The 20,632-nt window shown below is 52.3% G+C and overlaps 4 protein-coding genes across 4 annotated transcripts; 1 reads left to right on the top strand and 3 right to left on the bottom strand.

Annotated features, from left to right (window-relative positions):
- Positions 1-1,681: 1,681 nt before the first annotated feature.
- CkaCkLH20_08621 (uncharacterized protein) lies at positions 1,682-3,342 on the bottom strand (the record flags this gene model as incomplete). Its single annotated transcript, XM_038891336.1, has 2 exons — positions 1,682-2,599; positions 2,653-3,342. 2 exons carry the CDS (start codon positions 3,340-3,342, stop codon positions 1,682-1,684), a joined length of 1,608 nt encoding a protein of 535 aa, XP_038743348.1.
- Positions 3,343-7,905: 4,563 nt separating this feature from the next.
- CkaCkLH20_08622 (uncharacterized protein) lies at positions 7,906-8,716 on the top strand (the record flags this gene model as incomplete). The annotated part of the gene is made up of 2 exons (XM_038891337.1): positions 7,906-8,123; positions 8,176-8,716. 2 exons carry the CDS (start codon positions 7,906-7,908, stop codon positions 8,714-8,716), a joined length of 759 nt encoding a protein of 252 aa, XP_038743349.1.
- A 2,039-nt stretch (positions 8,717-10,755) lies between these two features.
- On the bottom strand, positions 10,756-12,686 carry CkaCkLH20_08623 (uncharacterized protein; the record flags this gene model as incomplete). The annotated part of the gene is made up of 2 exons (XM_038891338.1): positions 10,756-12,531; positions 12,615-12,686. 2 exons carry the CDS (start codon positions 12,684-12,686, stop codon positions 10,756-10,758), a joined length of 1,848 nt encoding a protein of 615 aa, XP_038743350.1.
- Positions 12,687-19,327: 6,641 nt separating this feature from the next.
- On the bottom strand, positions 19,328-20,589 carry CkaCkLH20_08624 (5-methyltetrahydropteroyltriglutamate-homocysteine methyltransferase; the record flags this gene model as incomplete). Its single annotated transcript, XM_038891339.1, has 3 exons — positions 19,328-19,686; positions 19,746-19,961; positions 20,016-20,589. 3 exons carry the CDS (start codon positions 20,587-20,589, stop codon positions 19,328-19,330), a joined length of 1,149 nt encoding a protein of 382 aa, XP_038743351.1.
- Between the last annotated feature and the right edge of the window lie 43 nt (positions 20,590-20,632).

Below are 20,632 nucleotides of genomic sequence, written 5' to 3' on the forward strand. Positions count from 1 at the left end.
TAGCACGTAAAGACGTGTTCGATATCACCGCACATTCAGACGGCCGGGGCCGGGCCGGGGCTGGTGTACGGCTCGCGGCGACGCGCTGCCCCGTGAGTTCGTCCGCATCATCTAGTCACCCTGCGACATTCTTGCTCGTTGAAAAAAACCAGTCTTCATCCTGATGAGTTATTCACGACGAGCTGCAGCCTTCTTTGCTTCTTCGCAGAAGAACCTTGGAAGCCGAAGGCGAAACTACTTTAACTTGGATAATACCGCCGTAGTTGACATGCTCATTCTACGCGGATCCTCTTCAAACGTTCTCTTCCTCTCAGAGCCTCGAGTAGGCAGGTGCACGTGTTCTCGGAGCCTGACAGCAGACGGGGATAGCTATGATGCGTACATCTCAGGCTGAGTGCCTTTCAATATCGCGTTTCGAACGACTTTTCAAACCTCGTCACAGATCTGCGCATCGTCGAATCAGCACGTGGTGTATACGGACATGCTCGTATGTGTCATGCACGGGAAGGGGGCTTGTGAGATGAAAAGATCGGCGGAACCAGCGGCAGCGTGCCGCCGCCTGTCAAAAAAGAACTACTAATCATAAAATAAGCCGATGATGAAGCATTGGTGTTTTGGTTCATCTGGGCGTAACAAGTCCAGGAACAGAATGCACTCCAAGAATAGCAATTCGTATTCGCTGTCTAGGTGAAGTTCGTTGGTTTGCGAAAGCGACTGCGCTCAGTGCCTCAACTGTCACTGCAATCTTCTCACATGTCATGTTTCCGTACAGGTTTAAGGATATGAAGAAAGGCTGGTCGAGTACAGAAAGAAAGCACTTGTCTATCACCGGAAACGCGTCGGGCTTCATTTTCGCGTACACGTAGACAGAGGAGGATACTATGTAGTGAGACCCTTGGCTCTCACATGGTTGAGCGATTACGTCATTTAACAGCTGGACGACGCGAGCTGCTATTCACATCCGGACACCAGACAGCATCTTGGGAAACCGAACCAGAAGTCAAAACTCTAAACACTCCCCTCAGGAGCCCTGCAGGCTGGCGAACGGGCGAAACACAAAGTGACTCCATTTCGGTGATGGGATGAAACTATCGGCAGATGCAGACGGCTAGGTGGGATTCTGCACGACGGACGGCCTCTGGTCCGAACGCCGTTCTCTGGAAATTTCCCATCCTGCGTCTTTTGGGAAATGTTTCCACGAGGCTAACGATGCAAGTCACCTCATGCACTTGGAATCCGTCTGTTCCGAGTGCGACCGGACTTCCGGAGCCGAATGTTGAATGTTGATCGTGACTTCTGATCATGGCTTGTGAGTCCGGAAATCGTGGGTCTCTTGTGCCGGACTGCCACGACTGGGACAGAATGAGCACATGAGCACACTGTGTTCTATTCCCAACGAAAACAGAATCACATGGGCCTGGAAGAATGCCACAAACATCTAATACGCAAAAGAGATGTACGCAAAAGAGATGGGCAAGAGATAAGTATCGGGTCATGAAGTCATATTTACTATCTCGAATAATGAAGAAGACGCGCCGTGAGGACAATCGTGACATGCCAACCCCGAGATTGAAAGCTCACATTAGCTGTTTCTCAGCGCCCATAGCTGAGTGGTATCCCGCATCCAGTGCACCTCCCAATGCCAACCGAAAACGCCAACCCAAGACGGAACATCATGCCATCAAATCTCGCTCACAAAGAACTTGGCCTGGCTGATACCAGACACATCCGCTATGTACCGCAGGCGGCCGCGTAGGTATCGCCTTTGACGCGCGGTCGCGTAATCGCTCTTCATCGCCATGGCGACGGGCCACATGACGATGAGCCCGGCCTCTCCCTTGAGCGGGTCGTCCGGCTTCGTGGTACCGCAGGGGAACTGGGAAACGATAACCCCGTAGCCGTTCCAACTGCAGAAGTAAGGGACCGCCGCGACGATGTCCTCGACGCGATTCGTCGCGACTCGGACGAGCTCGTCGTACTCCTCGTCGTCTTCGATGCCCTCTCTGCCGGCCGAGGCGAGCCACGATGTGGATCGCATGATGGTTGAGATGAGATTCAGATGAGTGCACCAGGTGACCAGGTGCAGGACCGCCATCGGAAGGTTGAAGAACTTGTAGACTTGTCCCTCGAAGGTTGGCTCGGTATCGAGTTCTTCGTCGGTCCGATCGAAAACCCACTCCGCCGTGTCGACTTTCCATGTGGGACTGGGATTGTTGTCGTTGATTTTGCGGAATTCTGCCTCCAGTTTTCGTGCCTTGCCGAGCAGCTCCGTCATTGTCGCGAGGGCCTCGGGACTCGGTTCGCTGGCCTTGCCGATGATGGAGTCGATCGCTTGCTGAAGTCGACTGCTCAGCAGGCTGATGTCGACGGTTGGGCGGTTGTTCTCGTTGACGGCCTCGTTGTACAGGAGCCATGAGTAGCTTGTCATTTCCGCTTCTTTGAATAAGCTCTGCACTGAGAGGCATTGGTTGCGTGTCATGGCGAACAACTCCTTTCCCTCGGTCGTCTCGAGTACTTTATTCCCGCGCATCTGAACGATCCTTGCGGCTCCCTTCAGATGACTTATATACTCTTTCATTGAGTCTTTCGACATTAATGACTAGCAATCACTTAGTAAAGCCGCCAGTATAGAATGGCATGGGTCTCATATACCTCGTAGAATGCTAGCATGAGCACGGCACCCAGTGTCTGGTCACTATGCATCTCCTTCGGATCCGCGATGGCCTGGCCTACTGCCCGCAACGCCTTGAGGTGATGCTCCTGAGCGCGGAGTAACGCCGGCCCTCTCATACCCTTTGACTGCTTCATCGCCAACGTCGCCATGGATGTCGCCTTGAACGCCTGCGACAGACATATTGAAACCTTGCCGCTGCCGAGGAATCTTGGTATGAATGCGTAGTACCCCCGGGCCGTCGGTGTAAGCGGCACGTTGACGAACTCGGAGAGAAAAAGACACGACGCTTGCTCGTCCAGTGAGTCCATGAGCCCCCCGGGAACCTTCTCCAGCACGCTCATGAGGTCGCCTTCTTTGTCGCCCAGCCTGAAGTTCGGCGTCGAACCCCGTCTTTTGCTGATGGCCGTCGTATCCATGCAACAATCCGTCTCGATGCTCTTGATCGGTATCGACGGATCCACAGCGCCGGTGCTCTCGGAGCTGCCGGCCTTCATCTTCCTCAGCTTCTCCGCCGACGGCTTCCCCTGGTCGCGGACGACGGCGCCGTACCCCGGACAGTGTCGCTTCGACTTGGTGCATCGCATGCAAAACGGCTTGGCCTCGTCGCACTTGACCTTCCTAATCCTACACAGCTTGCACCCGCCGGAGGGCTTTCCGGTGTAAACCATTGTCGTAAAGTATACCGAGTGCGCCCTACGCTGTGGGGTATGTTGGTAAATTGAGAAACAAACAAACCCAGGAAAGTGGGCGCGTTCCAGCAGGACGGGTTGGCACTAGAATATGGGCTGAACGGGTCGACGGAAGATTGAGGGGAAGACCCTGCGAAACGGTTAGCTGACTCGAGCAAGCTTTCGAGCTTGTCGGGTTTGAGAGGAGAGGGGGGTTATAAAAGAGGCGGTCCAGAATAGCTTGGCAAGAATGCTAACATGACATGCAACGACACGGACCGAAGTCGGGAGCGTGCTCGTCATGTCATGCACGGCATCACGAATGGGCTAATTTAGTTTGCAGGCAGCTTTTCTCTCTCGTGTTTGTGCTCTATTGTCGCAGAGAAAGCTCCTACACGGCGGGAAATGCCATCCCGCCGGGCCCAAGCCACCTGTAATCTGAGTACAGGCACATGTGCATGACAAGACAAGTGCGCTCGATCTCGCTGCAGGTGGATGTAGATGGAAGGGAAGAGCGCCTCTTCCGATCTTGGATTGATGCTATTTCGAGCCGTAGATGATCGGAAAGTGGGCGATGGCGTGAAACATTCATGTACGGTTGATGGCCTGCATGCACAAGCAGCTGGGCACCCACCCTCAATTCCATCCCAGGCGTGTTGTCATGAGGGTGGTCAGGTAATCGGCGTGGAATCAAAGGTGCCGTCATGTCCATAGGATTACTGACATGGGCAATTGTTAATAATCTCTAGCAAGCTGTGCAAGCTGTCGCTGTGTGAAGGGTCAAAATACGGTATGGAGAGCATGCGCTCTTTGACCATTCCATCCCGCCAGTTTCCTTGGTGCAACATGTTTCAAGGATGAGAGATCTTGCTGTATTCAAGCATCCGTACTGGTTCCATCCTCGGCCGAGCGTCCTCTGGCGTTTCGTTTCATCAGGCAACTTGCGGATCCGAAGATGCCCAAGCTCAAAGACGGAACTGTCATCTGTTTGAATCCGCATCAGATGCTGTTATGGAATGTTGCCTTGGCCTCTTTTCTCGCTAACAAAAGACGAACGTTGGGTTACTATCTCCGAGGAGATGTCCCCCACACGATAGGTTGATGAGCTGGTATTCAATTTCCCTGAGTCGTTCATTCAGCGTCGACGGACATGAGAGCCTGAGCTCTCGTGTCAAGCAAAAGTCAGTCGGCTGCGGGGTTGCTGCTCGGGTGATTTGAAGACGGTTCCACATCGTCTGATGTGAGCCTGTGGCTACCTGAGCTTCTCGATTGTCCCTCTGACAGCCATACATTTAACCCACGGCTGTAATGATGGCATGGTGAAGACGATTGGTTTATGTGATCTCCGTTGAGAAACCGAGACCGATATCGAAGCTAATCTTGGAGTAAAGAGCTGCATACAGGTCTGGTCAGCTGACTGCCTGGGAGACTCCTAATGATCTCATCAGCACAGTAGTGAATGAAACTTTCGTTCATACATGCCTTCACATTCAATTGGCTTGAGAAAATTCTTGTTGATCAAACTGATGAGCTTTCCATAACGATGGACAGAGTGCCTAGCACCGATACATACAAAGAGTGTCTGAAAGCCCCAGCGTATTGGATCAGCCAAGAGATATAATAAAGAGTGGATTAAACATGTATCCATCGACTTCGCAAAGGGAAGTTCTGCCGTCATTTTCAAAACACAAGACCGACCCACTTGAGATACGTCAGCAATGGAATCCCGGTGATGACCCCCCATTGACGTCTGGTCCTTCAAGTGATCCTGTGTTAGACTCAATGATTCCCGCTTTTCGTTTTCTTCCATTCTTACTCCCGTTTCCATCAAACAGCGTCGTTAAACCGGAACTCGCCCCAGAAAGCATTTCGTCAGCCGCATGGCCGTAAAGCGAAGGTGTGTCAGATCGATAGTTGATATCCTTGGCCAAAAGTCTGTCGCGCTCACACGTGCACCTTGGAGTGGCTCGAATGGTCATCAAGAACTGTCCATGGCATTTTCTGCGTCGGTAATTGTCAGTTTGGCCAAGGCTGCTGGATGAAAGTCGATTCTTCTTACCTCAGTTTATCTTCTTGCTGGGCCCGGAGGGCCGAATCCGGCCCTTGGGTCTAGCAACCCACTCAGGGGAATTGACGGCATCAGCCTTGGCCTCAATCTCGTTCTTCAGCTGTAGTTCGCGAGCGAAGTTAGATTCCTTTCAGGGGGGTGCGGATCCGGGACGGGCGTCTTGACTTGCCTCGAGATCGCGTAAGTAGGTGTTGCCCTCCACTACCATCGCCCGAGGGACTGCTTGAACGATGGCGCCCAAGAACAACAGGATACCGACTTCCAATTTCATGTTATGTGAGTCACGTCGTGAATTCGATCAAGTTCAATATTGTCAAGAATAATAATGTTCAGTGAGTGTTTGTTTGCGGCAGAAGATCTCCTCGCCCACCGGCATGACCAGGGACGCGCGAGATGCTCAAATGAAATGGCTGAATCACGCGCGACCGGCCCACTCACAGTTCATCTTCGGTCCGTCGTCGCCTGCTATGAACGCAAACAGCAATGAACATACGAAGACTTATCAGACGAGGGGTTCTGGGCCTCGAAAGCAAGGATAAGCTTAAAAGCTGGGGGTGCCGGGAGGGGAGATACGATGCAGGTACCGTAGGCAGAAAGACCGAAACATCACACACCCTCCGCGGCGGCAAATGGTCAAGGTTCCACTGCCGTGCCTGTCAAACGTACCAGATTCGGCATGCGCCGAGAAACACGCACCCAACACGGCGTGAAATCGGGCGTGGCGGGTTGCTACCCGCCTGTTGTTGCCATGAAACTTGCCCTGAGTCATCAGAAGTTCGGAGGAGCCAGCTATTCTCGCGAAGACTTACGGTACGTGGACGTGGAACTCTCATAAGTAATAGATATTGTTGGCACGATATCAGGAAACGTTTCGGGTCTATACTCATCACATAGACACCCCAACATCTCTCTACCACATCTGGCTGACGAAAGCTCACATGCTATGGGAAATTTCGTTCTTCCCTCTCACTCACATGCTTCAATTTCAGGAGTAGCCCGCTTGAAAAGCATTTGCAGCTTCGTTCAATGGCTACTGATTCGGCCGACAACATTCGACTCTGGATTCCTTTCGCAGCTTAAATATCGGATAGTATCGGTAACTCGTTGCCTCTTCGGCCAATTGAAGATATGCCATCCCTGCCAGTTCAGTATCCAACGATTGCTGTTGGGCAGAAATAAAGACTATCGGGTATAACTTCCCACGTAATCCTACTCCGCGCGGAAGCTTCCGTGAGGCATCGTTGATGCTGACGAACGCCGGCGCGTAAGGTTCGTGGGTGAATCGCCAGGGATATGCTTCAGACACGCGTTGCCAACTTAAACCACCTGATTTTCACAAGGATGTGTGTTTTTGATAGAGTCGTATGACGCGGACCGAGCTTTAAAACGATCTTCAGGGTCTCCAAACACTCTTACAAAAACTACGTTACATTTAACTTTCGTGGTAACGCTCATAACCTGCTCGATTTGGTCGTCGACTCAGGCTGTAACGCCATTACACAGCCACAGTATGATTGAGAAAAAGTGTAGAGCTGCAATCTCTGCAGTAGGGTTGAGATTGATAGGGACTTCCGCCGTCGAAGGTTCCCGGCATCGGCGGATATTTCGCGGGACGGATGACTTTGGGGCGATCCTGATAGACGACCAACTTCTCCATTAGGCGGTAGTCGTATTCTTTTCCGGGAAAACGATAGCAGGTCGTTGAGGGATATTCCCAAGCTTAGATCTTCCAAGATTGGTTCTCCAGATCTCACGAGGACCTTACCGAAATCGTCGTCCGGCACGTCAATCCTGCAGGATACGACTCTGTTTTCGAGATCGTTGGGACATTTCTGCCCTACATTTTGAAGGTTTCTAGTCGTAAGGCAACCAATAGCCAGTCTTGGATAGACAAAGTCGCGTGATAATCCCAGAAGAAGGACGGTGACGCTTTGACTGCGGAAGGAGTAGTAGCCCTACGGCAACGTACGTTAAGCGTTAAGCTCTGACTGGGGGTTCTCAATGAGTATACACGCGGCATAGTGTTACCTCAAGCTCTGGGCCACTGCCCATGTTCGGGGTTGATTATTTATCCTGTCGATCAGCCGCGAGGTAAACTCAGCCCACCAGATAGAGTACGCCAACTCTTTTTTCATCTAACAAGCGGCTTGTGGTCCAATCGGCAGATGTTGAACGGAGCTGTACGGCGACCTTTGAGACTTTGACAGGATTTGTGTGGAATTCGTCCCATCTCGTAGTGGAAGATAGAGAACCGCCGAGATTTTCAAATAGAATTCGATCCTGCGTCCGGACCGAAACCTACAATTTGAGCTCCTTGTGATGGGGGCCTTGGAGAACTCCTCGGAATACGACTGTGATCACCTGACTGAGAGGTAAGACCGGAACGTCCAGGATGCTGTTGCCATTTTTTACACAATTTGCGTCGCTTTTTGATAGCGCGGGTGATGATCGTCGTATCGTGTGGTTGATCTATCCAGACGCCATCATCATTCGACATGAAGCTATTGTCCTGGAACTGGTTGGTGATATGCGGCGCTCTGGTGCCGGTGATGGTGCATTTGTGGCCGCGCATATCATTTGACATCTCGTCCATCTTCCTTGTCCAGCCACTGCCAAAAGCATACTCCATTCGTATTCTCTCGTACGACCCTCTCATCATCTACATTGTGGGATTCCTCTCATGGGCCGAAAGGAGACACCTGCTGCGACTCGGGTAGGTGCCCGGGACTACGCCTGCCGTCCATGCGACTAACACGATGCACAAGAGAATCTCTGTTCGAGAGGTCCACGATATACATCGACGAAGAAACCCAATACCTCCACGACCCAGACCGAACAAGCAGCACCGCGTATCTCCCGGACTCGGACCCGATAGTCCAGCGCATAACCAAACGCGCCTCCGAAATCCAGGGCTACACCCCCCTCGACCTGCACGAGTCCCTCCAACTCACACGCTACCGCGCCGGCCAGCTCTTCAATCCCCACCTGGACCCCCTCGACGCGTCCGTGAACGGTAGTTCTACGCATCGACTCACCACCATCTTCGCCATCGTCGAGGCGAGCTGCGAGAAGTGCGGGACGCAGTTCCCGTATCTCAACGTCAACTGGACGCTGGAGGACCGGAGTTGGTGTGCGTATGTGGATTGCGAGAACCATGAGGCGTTGACTGTGAAGGCTGTGCCGGGAAATGCGTTGTTCTGGAAGAGTTGGGATAATTTCGGAGAGCTGGATACTAGGACGACGCATGCTGGGTTGCCGCCGGAAGGTGGTGTGAAGACTGGGTTGAATATTTGGACGAACGGATGATGAGACCTGGTGATCGTACAAGATTAGCATCTGGGTACGATGAATACAGCGAACGGTGGGTGCTTGAAGGGACTTCAGTCAGAGAAAAAGAGAAAAGAAACATCATGCAACGCCTCGGCGATGCTTGTCTGAATACCAAGATAGGTCATCATTGAGTTGGGTAGATACGAGGGTGGTTGAGGAAGAGATAACTCACGAGTCTGAGCAGTCAACAGTGCCTCAAAAGCTCGCGCCAACGAGGGTACCTGAGTCAAGGTTAGCACATGATCTCCATCCTAGAAAAGAAAACGCAGTGTGTGGTGAAATCGGGGTATTGGTAAACCGAATCAGACGGGTGTCGTGAAGTCATCTGGGTCCACCACAGCCCATCGTACCACTTCTGCCGTATATCATCATCACCCGGGATGAAGGAGGGGAACCAGGATTTCACGTACCTCCATGTATACCGCCGACCTTCAGACTTCCAATCAAGTCCTGGCCGAGTCACGGTGGTAAACTTCAAACTTGCGACTCCTTCCATCGTGCGGTCGATCCGAAGAGTGGTCGATAGATAGGACGGTAGGGAATCTGACGGCCTGAGAGCAGAGAAGAATCAGCGGTCGTTTCGATGACGGCAAGTGAAAAGATAATGAATCACTTCGGGGGTACAATGGCGTCGTCTGATGGTGTGAATGAACGTCCTATGCGAACATCTCGAAGACTGCGCACCGTAAGCTCGTAGAGCCACCGCGGTAGTGTTGTAAACAAGTAAAGTGGAAGGAAGGAGAGAACGAGAAGAAATTCTGCGACTTACCACGACGACGGTTTTCGACACGATAGACGCGTCCTCGACACGAGCAAACCCACCTCATCGCCATGGGGACGCGCAGTCGAGAATCGTGCCCGGGAGACCCGATAAGAAAGAACTCGATTCCCTGCTCCTCTGTCCCAAGAGAAATTCGCAGGGAACGCCGAGACATCGCCAAAAAATCAAAACAGGAAAGAAAAACGACACCTCTCTCAGATCAAAACCCTCGCCAAAGCCGCGACCACACTCTTCCCGTCTGGGTGGGAAGAATACGTCGACTAGGACAATGTCTGCTCTTGCCCTCTTAAAGTCGAAGAAAGCAGAGAAGAGATTTTCTCGCGGGAGGGAGAGGTGGCGTGTCAGCGGTGAGAGGGGAGGTTTTGGCGGAGGATGCGGGAGGAAGAGGGTGAGGAGGTGGAGGTACATCTTTCAGGAACGGATTTGTTGGAAGGGACTTTGAGAGGATGTTTTGGATTGTATGTTTCGACTAGAAGAATTGAAGAGGTGAAAATTGAAGTGATCTCTGGGAGTGGTGGATGTGGAAGGGAGAAGTTTCTGGCGAGGAGTCTTTGAGGACGGGTGAAGAAAGAAGGCTGGGGGTGGTCTGTTGGATTCTGTACCTTTCCACGAAAGGACAAAAGTCCCACTTAGAAAATACCAATACATCAAAATATGACAAGAAAAACTCCTGCTCAGTTGCCGTGACGATTCAGAAGTCACTTCTTCACTAGGACCTTCTGTGTGAGGGTGTTCCGGGGAGCATGTCCAAGTCCGGCCCCACTTCCACCCAGCACAATCGGCATGGCCCCACTAAACCCGGTTGCTCCAGCTTTGGGGTATGACAAAGGCACCCGTCGTCCAGTTGAATCATCCAGCAATCTTTACGAAGTGCCCTGGAGGCAGGAACAGCATAAATATGAATTCGCCATGTGCTGTGACCAGGAGCAAAGAAGTCCTTAATTGATCGTTTCTCAATCGCACTCCGGTTTCTAGGAGACAGCAGTTGGATACATCACTGCAAGTCTTCTGACATTACTTTGAATATTAGAGCAAGTTATCTACACTATGATTTATTTTGTTAAATAATATGATGTGACTAGATATGAACAGGTGCCCCTATCCTAGATCTACATCCTGTCGTCTGAACATTATTTTCATGAATTATACATTAAATGCAAATGCTAAATATCCGTCATGATATGGGCGCAGTCCGGCCCAGGTGTCCGTATCCATCCATCAAACATTAATCCGATCAGAGAAGAGCAACGACAACGACACCAGCGGCAGCGGCCATGACGCCGGAGCCGAGGCGGTTGGCGGCAGCGGTGACCTGGACCGGGGGGACGGTGGTCCTGCTGGGGCTAGGGGCGGGGGTGGTCGCGGGCGTAGGAATGACAGAGGGGAGAGACACGGGAGGGACGCTCGCCGGAGGAGCGGGGGTACCGGCAGGAGGAGCGGGAGGAGTACCGGCGGGGGGAGCAGGAGGAGTGTTGACAGGAGGCACCGGGGGAGCAGGAGGGCTCGGGACCGGCTTAACAGTGCTGAAAGTATGAGGAGGAACACTCTCGGTGATGGGGCAGATGGTCGTGGAGACGGGGATGGTCTCGGTGGTGACGTGAGGAGGCTGATCGGGGCAGTTGGGAGTTCCGGGAGGGCACTTGGTGACGGTGTGGATCTTTGTGGTGTACACCGTCGAGGTCGTCCAAGTCGTCGGGGGAGGAGGAGGAGGGGGTGTGTGAGTCTCGGTCACCGGGCAGATGGTGGTCGACACAGGAACCGTGACGGTGGTGACGGTGTGTCCTCCGGGGCAGTTAGGGACGTGAGGGGGGCACTTGGTGATGGTCTCAACGCGGGTGGTCCAGACAGTGGAAGTGGTCAGCTTCTCGGAGCTCTTGGTCTTGGTGTGGTGAGGCTTGCTGGTGGTGTTGAGGTAGGGAGTGGTCGTAGGAGTGTAAGTCGGGATGTGGTGGCTCTTGGTCGTGCTGTGTCCCTTGGTGCTGCTGACGGCGGTCGATGACTCGCAGTCCTCCGATGAAGTGGTAGGGGTATGGACGGGCTTGCTGCTGGTCACAAAAGTTGAAGTAGTCTCACAGTCCTCGGTGGAAGTGGTCGGGGTGTGAACCGGCTTCGTCTTGCTGATCGTGGTCGACGTCGTGCAATCCTCAGTGGATGTGGTCGGAGTGTGAACGGGCTTCGTCCTGCTGATCGTGGTCAACGTCGTGCAGTCCTCGGTAGAGATGGTCGTAGAGTTGTGGTACTTGGTCGACCAGGTCTTGCTCGAAGTGGAGTGGCCCTTGGTGCTGCTAACCTCGGTGCTGCTAACCTCGGTGGAGGTGGTGCAGTCCTCAGTCGAGGTCGTCGTCGGGGTGTGGACGGGCTTAGTGGTGCTCACGACAGTGGAAGTCGTGTCGCAGTCCTCAGAGGAAGTCGTTGTCGGGGTGTGAATCGGCTTCGTGCTGCTGACCTCGGTGGAAGTGGTGCAGTCCTCGGTGGAAGTTGTGGGGGTGTGAACAGGCTTGGTGGAGCTGACAACGGTCGACGAGGTAGTGCAGTCCTCGGTAGATGTGGTCGGAGTGTGAACAGGCTTGGTGCTGCTGACGACAGTAGAGGAAGTAGTATCACAGTCCTCGGAGGAGGTGGTGGGCGTGTGGACGGGCTTGGTGCTGCTGACCGGCGTCGTCGAGGTGGTGCAGTCCTCAGAGGAAGTGCTGGTCGAGTGCTCCTTGGTGGTGCTTGGGGTCGGAGTAGGAGTAGGAGTGACATACTCGCTGGTCGACGAGGTGGTGATGACGGGAGTGCTGGTCGTGCCGGGAGCGGTGGAGGTGGTAACCGGGACGGTGGTGCTCAGGCTGTAGGTGATGCAAGAGCAAGCCGAAGAGACGGCCTTGACGTCTCCGCCGCAGTTGTTGAAGTCAGTCGGGATGGCCGACGGAGCGGTGGTGGTGCCGTGGAGGAAGTCAACACAGAAAGTCTTGGCTTCTTCCTCGAAGCGCTTGTCGATGAGGTTGCGGTAGCAGCCGTCGTGCTCCTGGGAGGTGTTAGTCAATGTTTCTGGGGTTATGTTTTCTCCCATGAAAGACTTCATATGAGATGAGAATAGGAGAGACCTACGCAGTTTGGGTAATCCCAGGCATTGACGGACGCCAGGGCCATGGCGCCCAGTCCCAAGTAGAGGCCGCGCATCTTGAATAGTTTCGTGGTGTTAAAAGCGAATGTCAGTGACTATGAAGTCGAGCTGCTGAATAAGCGAAGGTATTATTGCCTAAAGGCTTGAAGCGACCGTGGGTGAAGAGAAAAGGAGAGACATGAACGAAGGTCTCGGCATGTTGAGGCGGCCTTTATGAGAACCAAGGCGAGGCAGAGGAGATGGGTCGGGGTTGCTGGGGGCGGGACGTCTCGCGTGCATCCATCACCCATTCACCCGCTCTACCCACATAGACGGGCGGACTAGGAATACGAGGTAGTTCTGGAGCCGCAGTCGCCTCGTGGTTGATCTCTCGTTGCCCATGCTCCCACCCAGCATGCCAGGCTAGCCTGGACATGGACGACTGCATCATCCCAGAGGCCTTTTCCCCATGCAGGTAGAATTAGGGTAGGGTATCTTGGGCTGCAGGATGGGCTGCTGCATGATGGCGATTGGTGGTGGTTGTGACGGGCGGTGGGTGTGATGATGGAGGTTGGCTTGGGGCCACCCACACCACAACGGCGGGTTCGGCGTGTCGTCGGCCAGGCGAGTGATTTTGGGCTGGTACATGGCGAGAAGAGAATGGCGCCCTCCGTCAGCTCGTACCGGGTGGCTAGTGTCGTAGTGAGCATGACTCCATGAAGACTAGGAGAGGGGGGAACCAGACTGACGGTTTGACGGTTTGACGGCTTGATGGCGGCAGACGGGCGAAGAGGGGCGGTTGCAACGCGATGACCTCGCTCCCGGCGGTGATCTCACCGGTGGAGACGAGAAGACGGACTAAAATCTGGAGGATCTTCGTATGAGAGGAGTCATGGCCCTCTTTTCCCGAATCTATCGAAGCTGGCCCTGCTCTTCCGTGGCATGTCGTTGTGATGATTGGGCTGATGTTTCGACGTTTCTCGGCGGAACGTGCGGTGTCATCGAGAAGCGGTCTCCAACGGCGCAGGACTAATGAATAAGTTTCTTTCGAGTTTTCGCGCCGTTTTTCTTTTCTTTTCATTTTTCTTTTTGTCGTCTTTTCCACATGCGTCGATGCAGTTCTCCGCGGTTGAATTCTTCTTAGGCAGGAAGGAAGGAACGGGAAAAATCAGAGGTGAAAAACCCCTACCCCCTGCCTCAAGGCGCTCCTTAGCGTGCGCTAGCCAGGGGTTGCCCAGTCGTCGTACCAGCAGGACGGCCTAGCAGAACCAATCAGGGCCGCCATTTTCCAGTTTGGGCAGGTGGGTGCAGTGTTCTTGCCTTCCAGGTTTATCAAGCAAGCGGGCTGTTGCTGCCTCGCTGGGCAACTGCGACTGCGACTGCACTGCAACTGCAACTGCGCGACCTGCACCTGCCGTGGAAGAGAGGATTGAGCATTCGGCAAGGACGGAAGGTACGATCATTAAACCTGCCTGCCATTCGATGTTTTCATTCTCATGGAAGGTGCGTTTTGCTGTGCTCTTGCCAAGTGAGCAAAGTACGAATCTTCATGTCTCGGTCGTCCAATAGGAGCTTCTGGAATTGCCGCCTTCCGTCCAACTGGTTACCCAGCCTTCGACTGCCTTCTTCCTCCATCATGTTCTTCTGAATTTTCTTCTACTTATCATACAACTTCAAAATCCTCATCGCGTGCCGATTCAACCGAATCATGCCTCCTCATCTTCAACCTCAGATGCCAAGTCATCCTTCCCGTACTGCAGAAGAACGATACACCAAAATAGCCACCATCGACGGCTCGCCCGGTCAGCGAACGTCCTCAGAAGAACACCAGATGGCAGCCGGCCTTCACCTCCGCCGCTAGCACCAAAATGGTCAAACGACAAAGGTGCGCTCGCTTGCCTTGGCCTAAGAAAAGAAACAACACTTGAGGCTTTTTGGGATCCCTGTCAACAACACCACCTCTCCTGCCAGCCTTTGCTTGTTCTTCTCCAACATGCAGTTCGCCGCCTCTTAGCTCGTCTTCTCCTCGCGATGGATGCATGATGCTGCTGCTGCCCGCTTCGTTGGAATAAGCTTGGAGGAGAATCACATTACCCAGTACCTTCGTACCGCGAGATGACAACCTTCGCCAATGAGGTAATCCGAGCGGATTTCCGCCCACCATCTTCTACTCAACTCAACACCAGCCGGCGACTTTTCATCACCAGCCATCTGGCTCAACTTTTCAATCAGCTTCGGCTATTCCCAAGACGCCTCGATCGTCAGTCGGTCTCGCTGTCTGTCTGCCACGCTGACTCATGAGGCCAACGCATAAGGCAACATTGCCGCATCGTCACATCGTCTCTTGACCTACATCTCACGATGGATACGAGAGCCCTTCGCTTCTTACCCCGCCGGGGGCCGCGGGGTTGCCGCCCCATCCCATCATCCCAACCTCCCAAGGCATCACGTCGCATCCGTGCTGACCTTAATTTTGTGGGCAGGAAAACAAGCTTCGGGCCCCTCTCAATCACAGCTCCACGCATCGCGACTGAGACAATCGTCACCCATCTTCAGCGACGTCTCATCGCCCCGAGGACATGTCACCATTGCTGATTTTGCACACCAAGATCGTCGTCTCATTTCACTTACAATTGGCTTACACCCCGCTACGATTGTCGCACTCATCTGAGCGTCTCGTTTAATACTGGCTATGTTCTTGAAGCAATCACTACCTAAGCCGTCACGGCAATCCCAACTTCTGACGTCCATGCAAGTACGAGGGCTCTCAGTTTATCCGTCAATACGATCCTGGTAAGCAATCGCCTGGACCGAGTCTGACCGCTGAAGCCGACTGGTTATGTTCAGCTGGCAGCTGGACTAGCAAGCCACTCCCCTGCGCCCCGGCACTACACCGGAGCGGCGCAACGTTGCTTTCGCGCCCGGCCACAGCGACATGATGAGTACGATGGTTCTTCGGCTTGACACTGTCAACAACAACAATAACTTCATTATTTTTGGGACACAGTCTAGCTAACGAGACGCTCTGACTTTAGACATCAACAAGCTGACTCGAGCATTGCACTATTTGCGGTCGCCAACGAGTTCATCCGTTTTCCATCCTTCTGGAAAGCCTTGGCCCGCGTCCACACCATCAGCCGGAACCCGCCAGCAAATACGAGGCACAGCCGGGAAGCGACTCCTTCGCGATTATCACTGGCCAACGAGCCGACCATCACGGCCGAGTCTTGCCGAGGATCTTCTTTCCCAGTGCCAAGACATGGTTAGCAGACGGTTGACTGAACACCTTCGAACGCATCAGGTCATGAAATCCCGATCAGCACATGACGTCAAACCGCACCACCGATCCCGTGTTTCCGCTTTCCTCGCCGGCTCGACTCCCCGAGTAATAGGCCTAGGCCGAACCTTTCTTTTCTACGACAGCTCCGACGGGCCAAAACAAACAAATGGGCGGACGTTTTTAGCACGACCCAATCCCCTGGGCTCCACGTCTTCTAGCTCGGAGCCGGCCTTCATCGATCGGCGTTTGCCGGCCATTCCTTATTAATACGCTTTTCGTGACTCTGAAGAGCGATGCTACCGCGTTCATGGCCGTACGGAGTTTTTGAAATGACTCGTGACTGTCTCCAACTACGACCTCTCCATAGCATTGACCATTACTGCCAAATTCCGAAGCTCATTCATAGTCAAGAAAATGGGATCCAAGTCTTTGATTTGTCGTAACCTTGTCCTGGAGGAATAGATGGGCTCGTGTACGAAATCATTGAAATCGTACCTTGAGATATATTCACAGGACGCAACAGAGCTTTCTGAGGTTGGGTTTGCAAAATGCGTCAAATCACCGTTGTTGCATATCGAGGTGCTTGATGCGATTGGCATTGACACCATCGAAAGCTACATATCCATGTACTTAAACTCCCGAGGCATGACAAAATCCAAGAAAGGAATCTGCAGCACTCGACTGTCTCGTCTGGGGCAAACAAGGGCTCAACGCATTTTGAGTCAAGTCATAACCCTACAGTCCCAGACTTTGTCAGAAATTGAGCGCTTTGCAGCCCAGAATCAGCTCGGCGCTGAAACGCAGGAGGCTTGATAATTCCGATCTCCCCGCAACTCATCGTCATCGCCGTCTCTTATCATTGTCTTTTGTGTATTCCTTTACAGTTACATCCATCTGAATGAGCTCGTGTCATCATAACGACGTTTCGTAATATGGATGGCATCGCCGGGCTGGTTGGCATAGCAGTCACGGCACGGATCAGGATCCCTTGGGAGCAACAAGTCATGGACCCACGTCGCCGAACATCACGCCATTCTGCGGCTACGAAGTTGAAAACGCTGAGTTCAGACGCTTTTATACAGCTCGCAGTGAAATCGATGAGGACAGGAAGGATAAAGTTACAGTTACGTCTTGTAGAAATCAATGATACTCCCACATGAGGTGGTTTGGCACCAAGCAACTGAAATTACCGCCAAGAGGCATTTATAAGGCATCACAACTGCCTTGGAGACGTGATTAAACAGCCGAATTGTGATGAAGAGTGGCAGAATTGTGCTCGGCCGGTCTAGCATCTAGATCACTGCTCTCAGGACGTTCTGGAAGACTCTGGACCAGAATGTCGCATCTTAGCTATGTCTCGGCGCTGAAGTGTTGAACTCGTCGCTTGATGATCTTGATTGTCTAGCCAGCTGTTTCGCCGTTGTTGGTTTGTCCTGTCTGTGGGTTATCCTATTATGAATACCCTGAAGCAAGTGCTGGTTAAGATGACGGTCCTGAAGCTCATGTCACGAATGTTGTGTTATATAATCAAAGGTTAGAGATGAGATTTGAACCTCGCAGTGGAAACAAATGCAACACCACACTCCATTGGCCTGATGAAGATTTGTTTTGAAGCATGCATTTGTGGGATATTTATGTGAATCGACGACAGCCCGACACTGTGAGAAAAGCCGAGTAAAAGTGAACCGAGACGCGAGAGGGCTGTGACTATGCCGGAAGAACTTCTGCGTATAGATTCTCAAGTGGTCCACCATGACGGTTGAAGATGATGTCTCCTCGAGACCACCGCATATAAATCGCTTCATGTCATAGAAATAGCAAATCAACCCAGGAATTAACTTGGTTCCCCGGAATCCGCTGGTTACAGGCTGGGAATTTGATAACGAGTCAATCTAGCCGCCTCTTCGGGTTTATTGAATGGGGCTTCGCATCAATATGAGATTACGTCGCCGCTGTTTTCCCGGCCATCACGGGGTTATTCATAGGTAGATACTACGTCGACAGGGGAGATGAGAACTGAATTATTTCTTGGCGCATTAGATCACTGACGTGAACCATCTCGGACCATTTCCTAGGTCTGTTGATAAAAAGCCATTGAACACGGGGTGACGAGGTTTTATAGAGACCAAAAAGTAAACAGCACCAGTACATCACTGCCCCTTACCAATCTATGTGCTGGTAAGACCAGACTGGATTTATCTAACAGAACGTCGCAGGAACAAAGTTCAGTAACGCTCAAGACTGCGTATGTTCTAGCTCTGGGTCAAGGTATAAGTAGGTACTAGAGGCCGACTGTTAGTAAGAGCTGTGGCGTCCAAAGAGTATTGCCCTTTGCTGTTAGATGTCCATCGACACTCGTTTCAAGCGACTTCTCTATGGATTTGCTTGGGCAATAAGTGGGAAGCTGAAGGTGAGCTGACAATGTATGTCGATAATATCTCCGTCTTCCATCACCACCGCCGGCCTTTGCGTATTTGATGGTGATAGACTATGAACGAGCCCGCTCAAAGTCTCACATTTGAAGCTTGTCACGACGCATAGCCACTGAGGCCGATGAAGTGGCCAAACTCCATCTTCAACTAGCCGCTTTTCAGGTCTTCTACTTTCGCTGGACGGCAAGGAGTTTGATCTGCTGCCTCATCTCCCTATCACACAGGACGGTCCAGCCTCATACATGAGGGCAAACGAGCAGGACCAAGCCAGATACTGACAACGATGATCCTAGCTCGTCAAATCGAGAGCAGATACGAGCACAACTAAGCTTTATATACTTTCGCGTCCCATTGGGCTGAGCGTGCGCGGCCGTACATTGACTTCCTTGGTTGGATTTCTTCCTATTTCTAGTCCGATATGACACTGAAGTTACGAAATTTCAACGTCATTTCCTTCACCCTCCAATTGATTTGAATGACCAGATCCGGAACAACTGGCTTCTTTTCTGCGGCATATAGCCTTCAGGTGAGCGAAGTTGTTCAGCTAAACGTAGCCTTGGCATCCAACTATCTGATGATTGGTCCAGCTTCCGATATTGCTGGTATAATCCATGTCTATTCGTGAGCAATACTTCGATGGCAGAAAGGGACGTTGAAAATGCTTTTGGTGATGCATCGTCTCAACGTTGGCTATGTAAGAACTTTCACTGACTTCAGCGCCCTAGGCTGTTCTTTATCATCATTTGGAGACAAAAACGTCGAGGACGGTCCATGAAGTTCTGCAGAAAGCGTCTACTCTTCCCTTGGCCACGTCGCCTCCCTCGCCTCATGCCATTTTTGATGCAGTGATACAATGTTGTCTAACAAATGTACGAGACACAGTCCACCATCACAATGTTTATCCAACACAAGCATCAGAGAGCGCACCGTACTTTTGAGTCTGTTATGCAAGAAAGATAGACCGTTGTACTTAGACACTCCTCAGTCTACTTGTACTCCGTCAACTTCAAACACCCAGCTTTTCAGAGGCAATCTTGGCGCCCTTGACCCGATTCGAAATCTTCTGGAACGCAATATCCCTCGCAAAGTCCGGACCTTTGACGTACTTGGGCTTACTGTCAATGCTGAAAGGGCTGAAACCGCAGTCATCCGTCGCGCCGAGTTGATCGATAGGGATGTACTTTGCCGCTTCGCACAGATCATTCGCAATTTCTTCGGGGTTCTCGACTCTCGGGTCAAGAGGGTTCGTGACGCCGATGAAAGCAACTTGCTTGACTCCATTTCCGTCTTTGCGGATGTGTTCCCCGATCTCCTTGTACACGGTGATCTTGTCCTTTTCCGAAGACAGTTGAATCAAGAAATATCCTAGGCAATGGTCAGATTATCAGATGAATACATGTATTTCAAAAGAGGCATCGACTAACCTGCGTTGATCTTGAACAACGACGGAAGAAGTGTATGATACGGAACTTCAGCCGAGTGCACAGAGTCATAGTCACCGCCGGGACATGTGTGAAGACCAATATTCTTCCTCTCCTCAGGGGTGAAGCGGTCGAGGACGGTGTTGATGATATCCACGAATGTTTGAAGCAAGTCTTCATTCGTCCAGGGGTTTCTGGGGTCCTTCTTGTTGGTCAATCCTAAGGCAGAGTCAGCTCTGAATGCTTCATGATGTCATCAACTCAAGCACGTACGTCCTTCAGTGAAGTCAATCGAAACCCTCTTCGCACCCGCTGCGAAGCATCCCCTAATATCCTTCTCACATTCCCGGACCAGATCATGCACAAACTGCAGCCTGTTGTACCCTTCAAGGTCGCCCTTGAGAGGATACAGCAGGTACAACATGCTCGGCGAGATGACCGCAGTCTTCATGGCATGGCCCTCCGCCAGCGCCTGCGACTTCTTGAAGTTTTCGAACGCATAGGTCTGATACCTGAACGGACCTTTCGTGAGTCGAGGTAGTTGTCGCTGATGTCCGTCGTCGAAATAGGCAAAGACCTGTCCGTCACCTGCCAGGCCGTCCGCCAGACCCGTTCCGCTTAGGGTATCGGTGATTGAATACGTCGCGAACGAGCTGGCGCGCTGCTCGCCGTCATTGACGAATGTCTCGCCGGTATCTTTCAGTCGATTGATTGAGTCTTTGACGGCTGCATCCTGTGCCTTCTCCAACTGGCCCTTCAAAATTTTGCCAGCGTCGTAGTCTGCATAGGCTTGTTGTAAAGCCTCTGGTCGCGGAAGACTTCCGACTAACTCTGTGGGTATCCCCATGGCCCGATGCTGAGTGTAACCTGAGAGAACACAAACTGATCGA

This window comes from Colletotrichum karsti, assembly GCF_011947395.1.
Source record: "Colletotrichum karsti strain CkLH20 chromosome Unknown Scaffold29, whole genome shotgun sequence".
NCBI lineage: Eukaryota > Fungi > Ascomycota > Sordariomycetes > Glomerellales > Glomerellaceae > Colletotrichum > Colletotrichum karsti.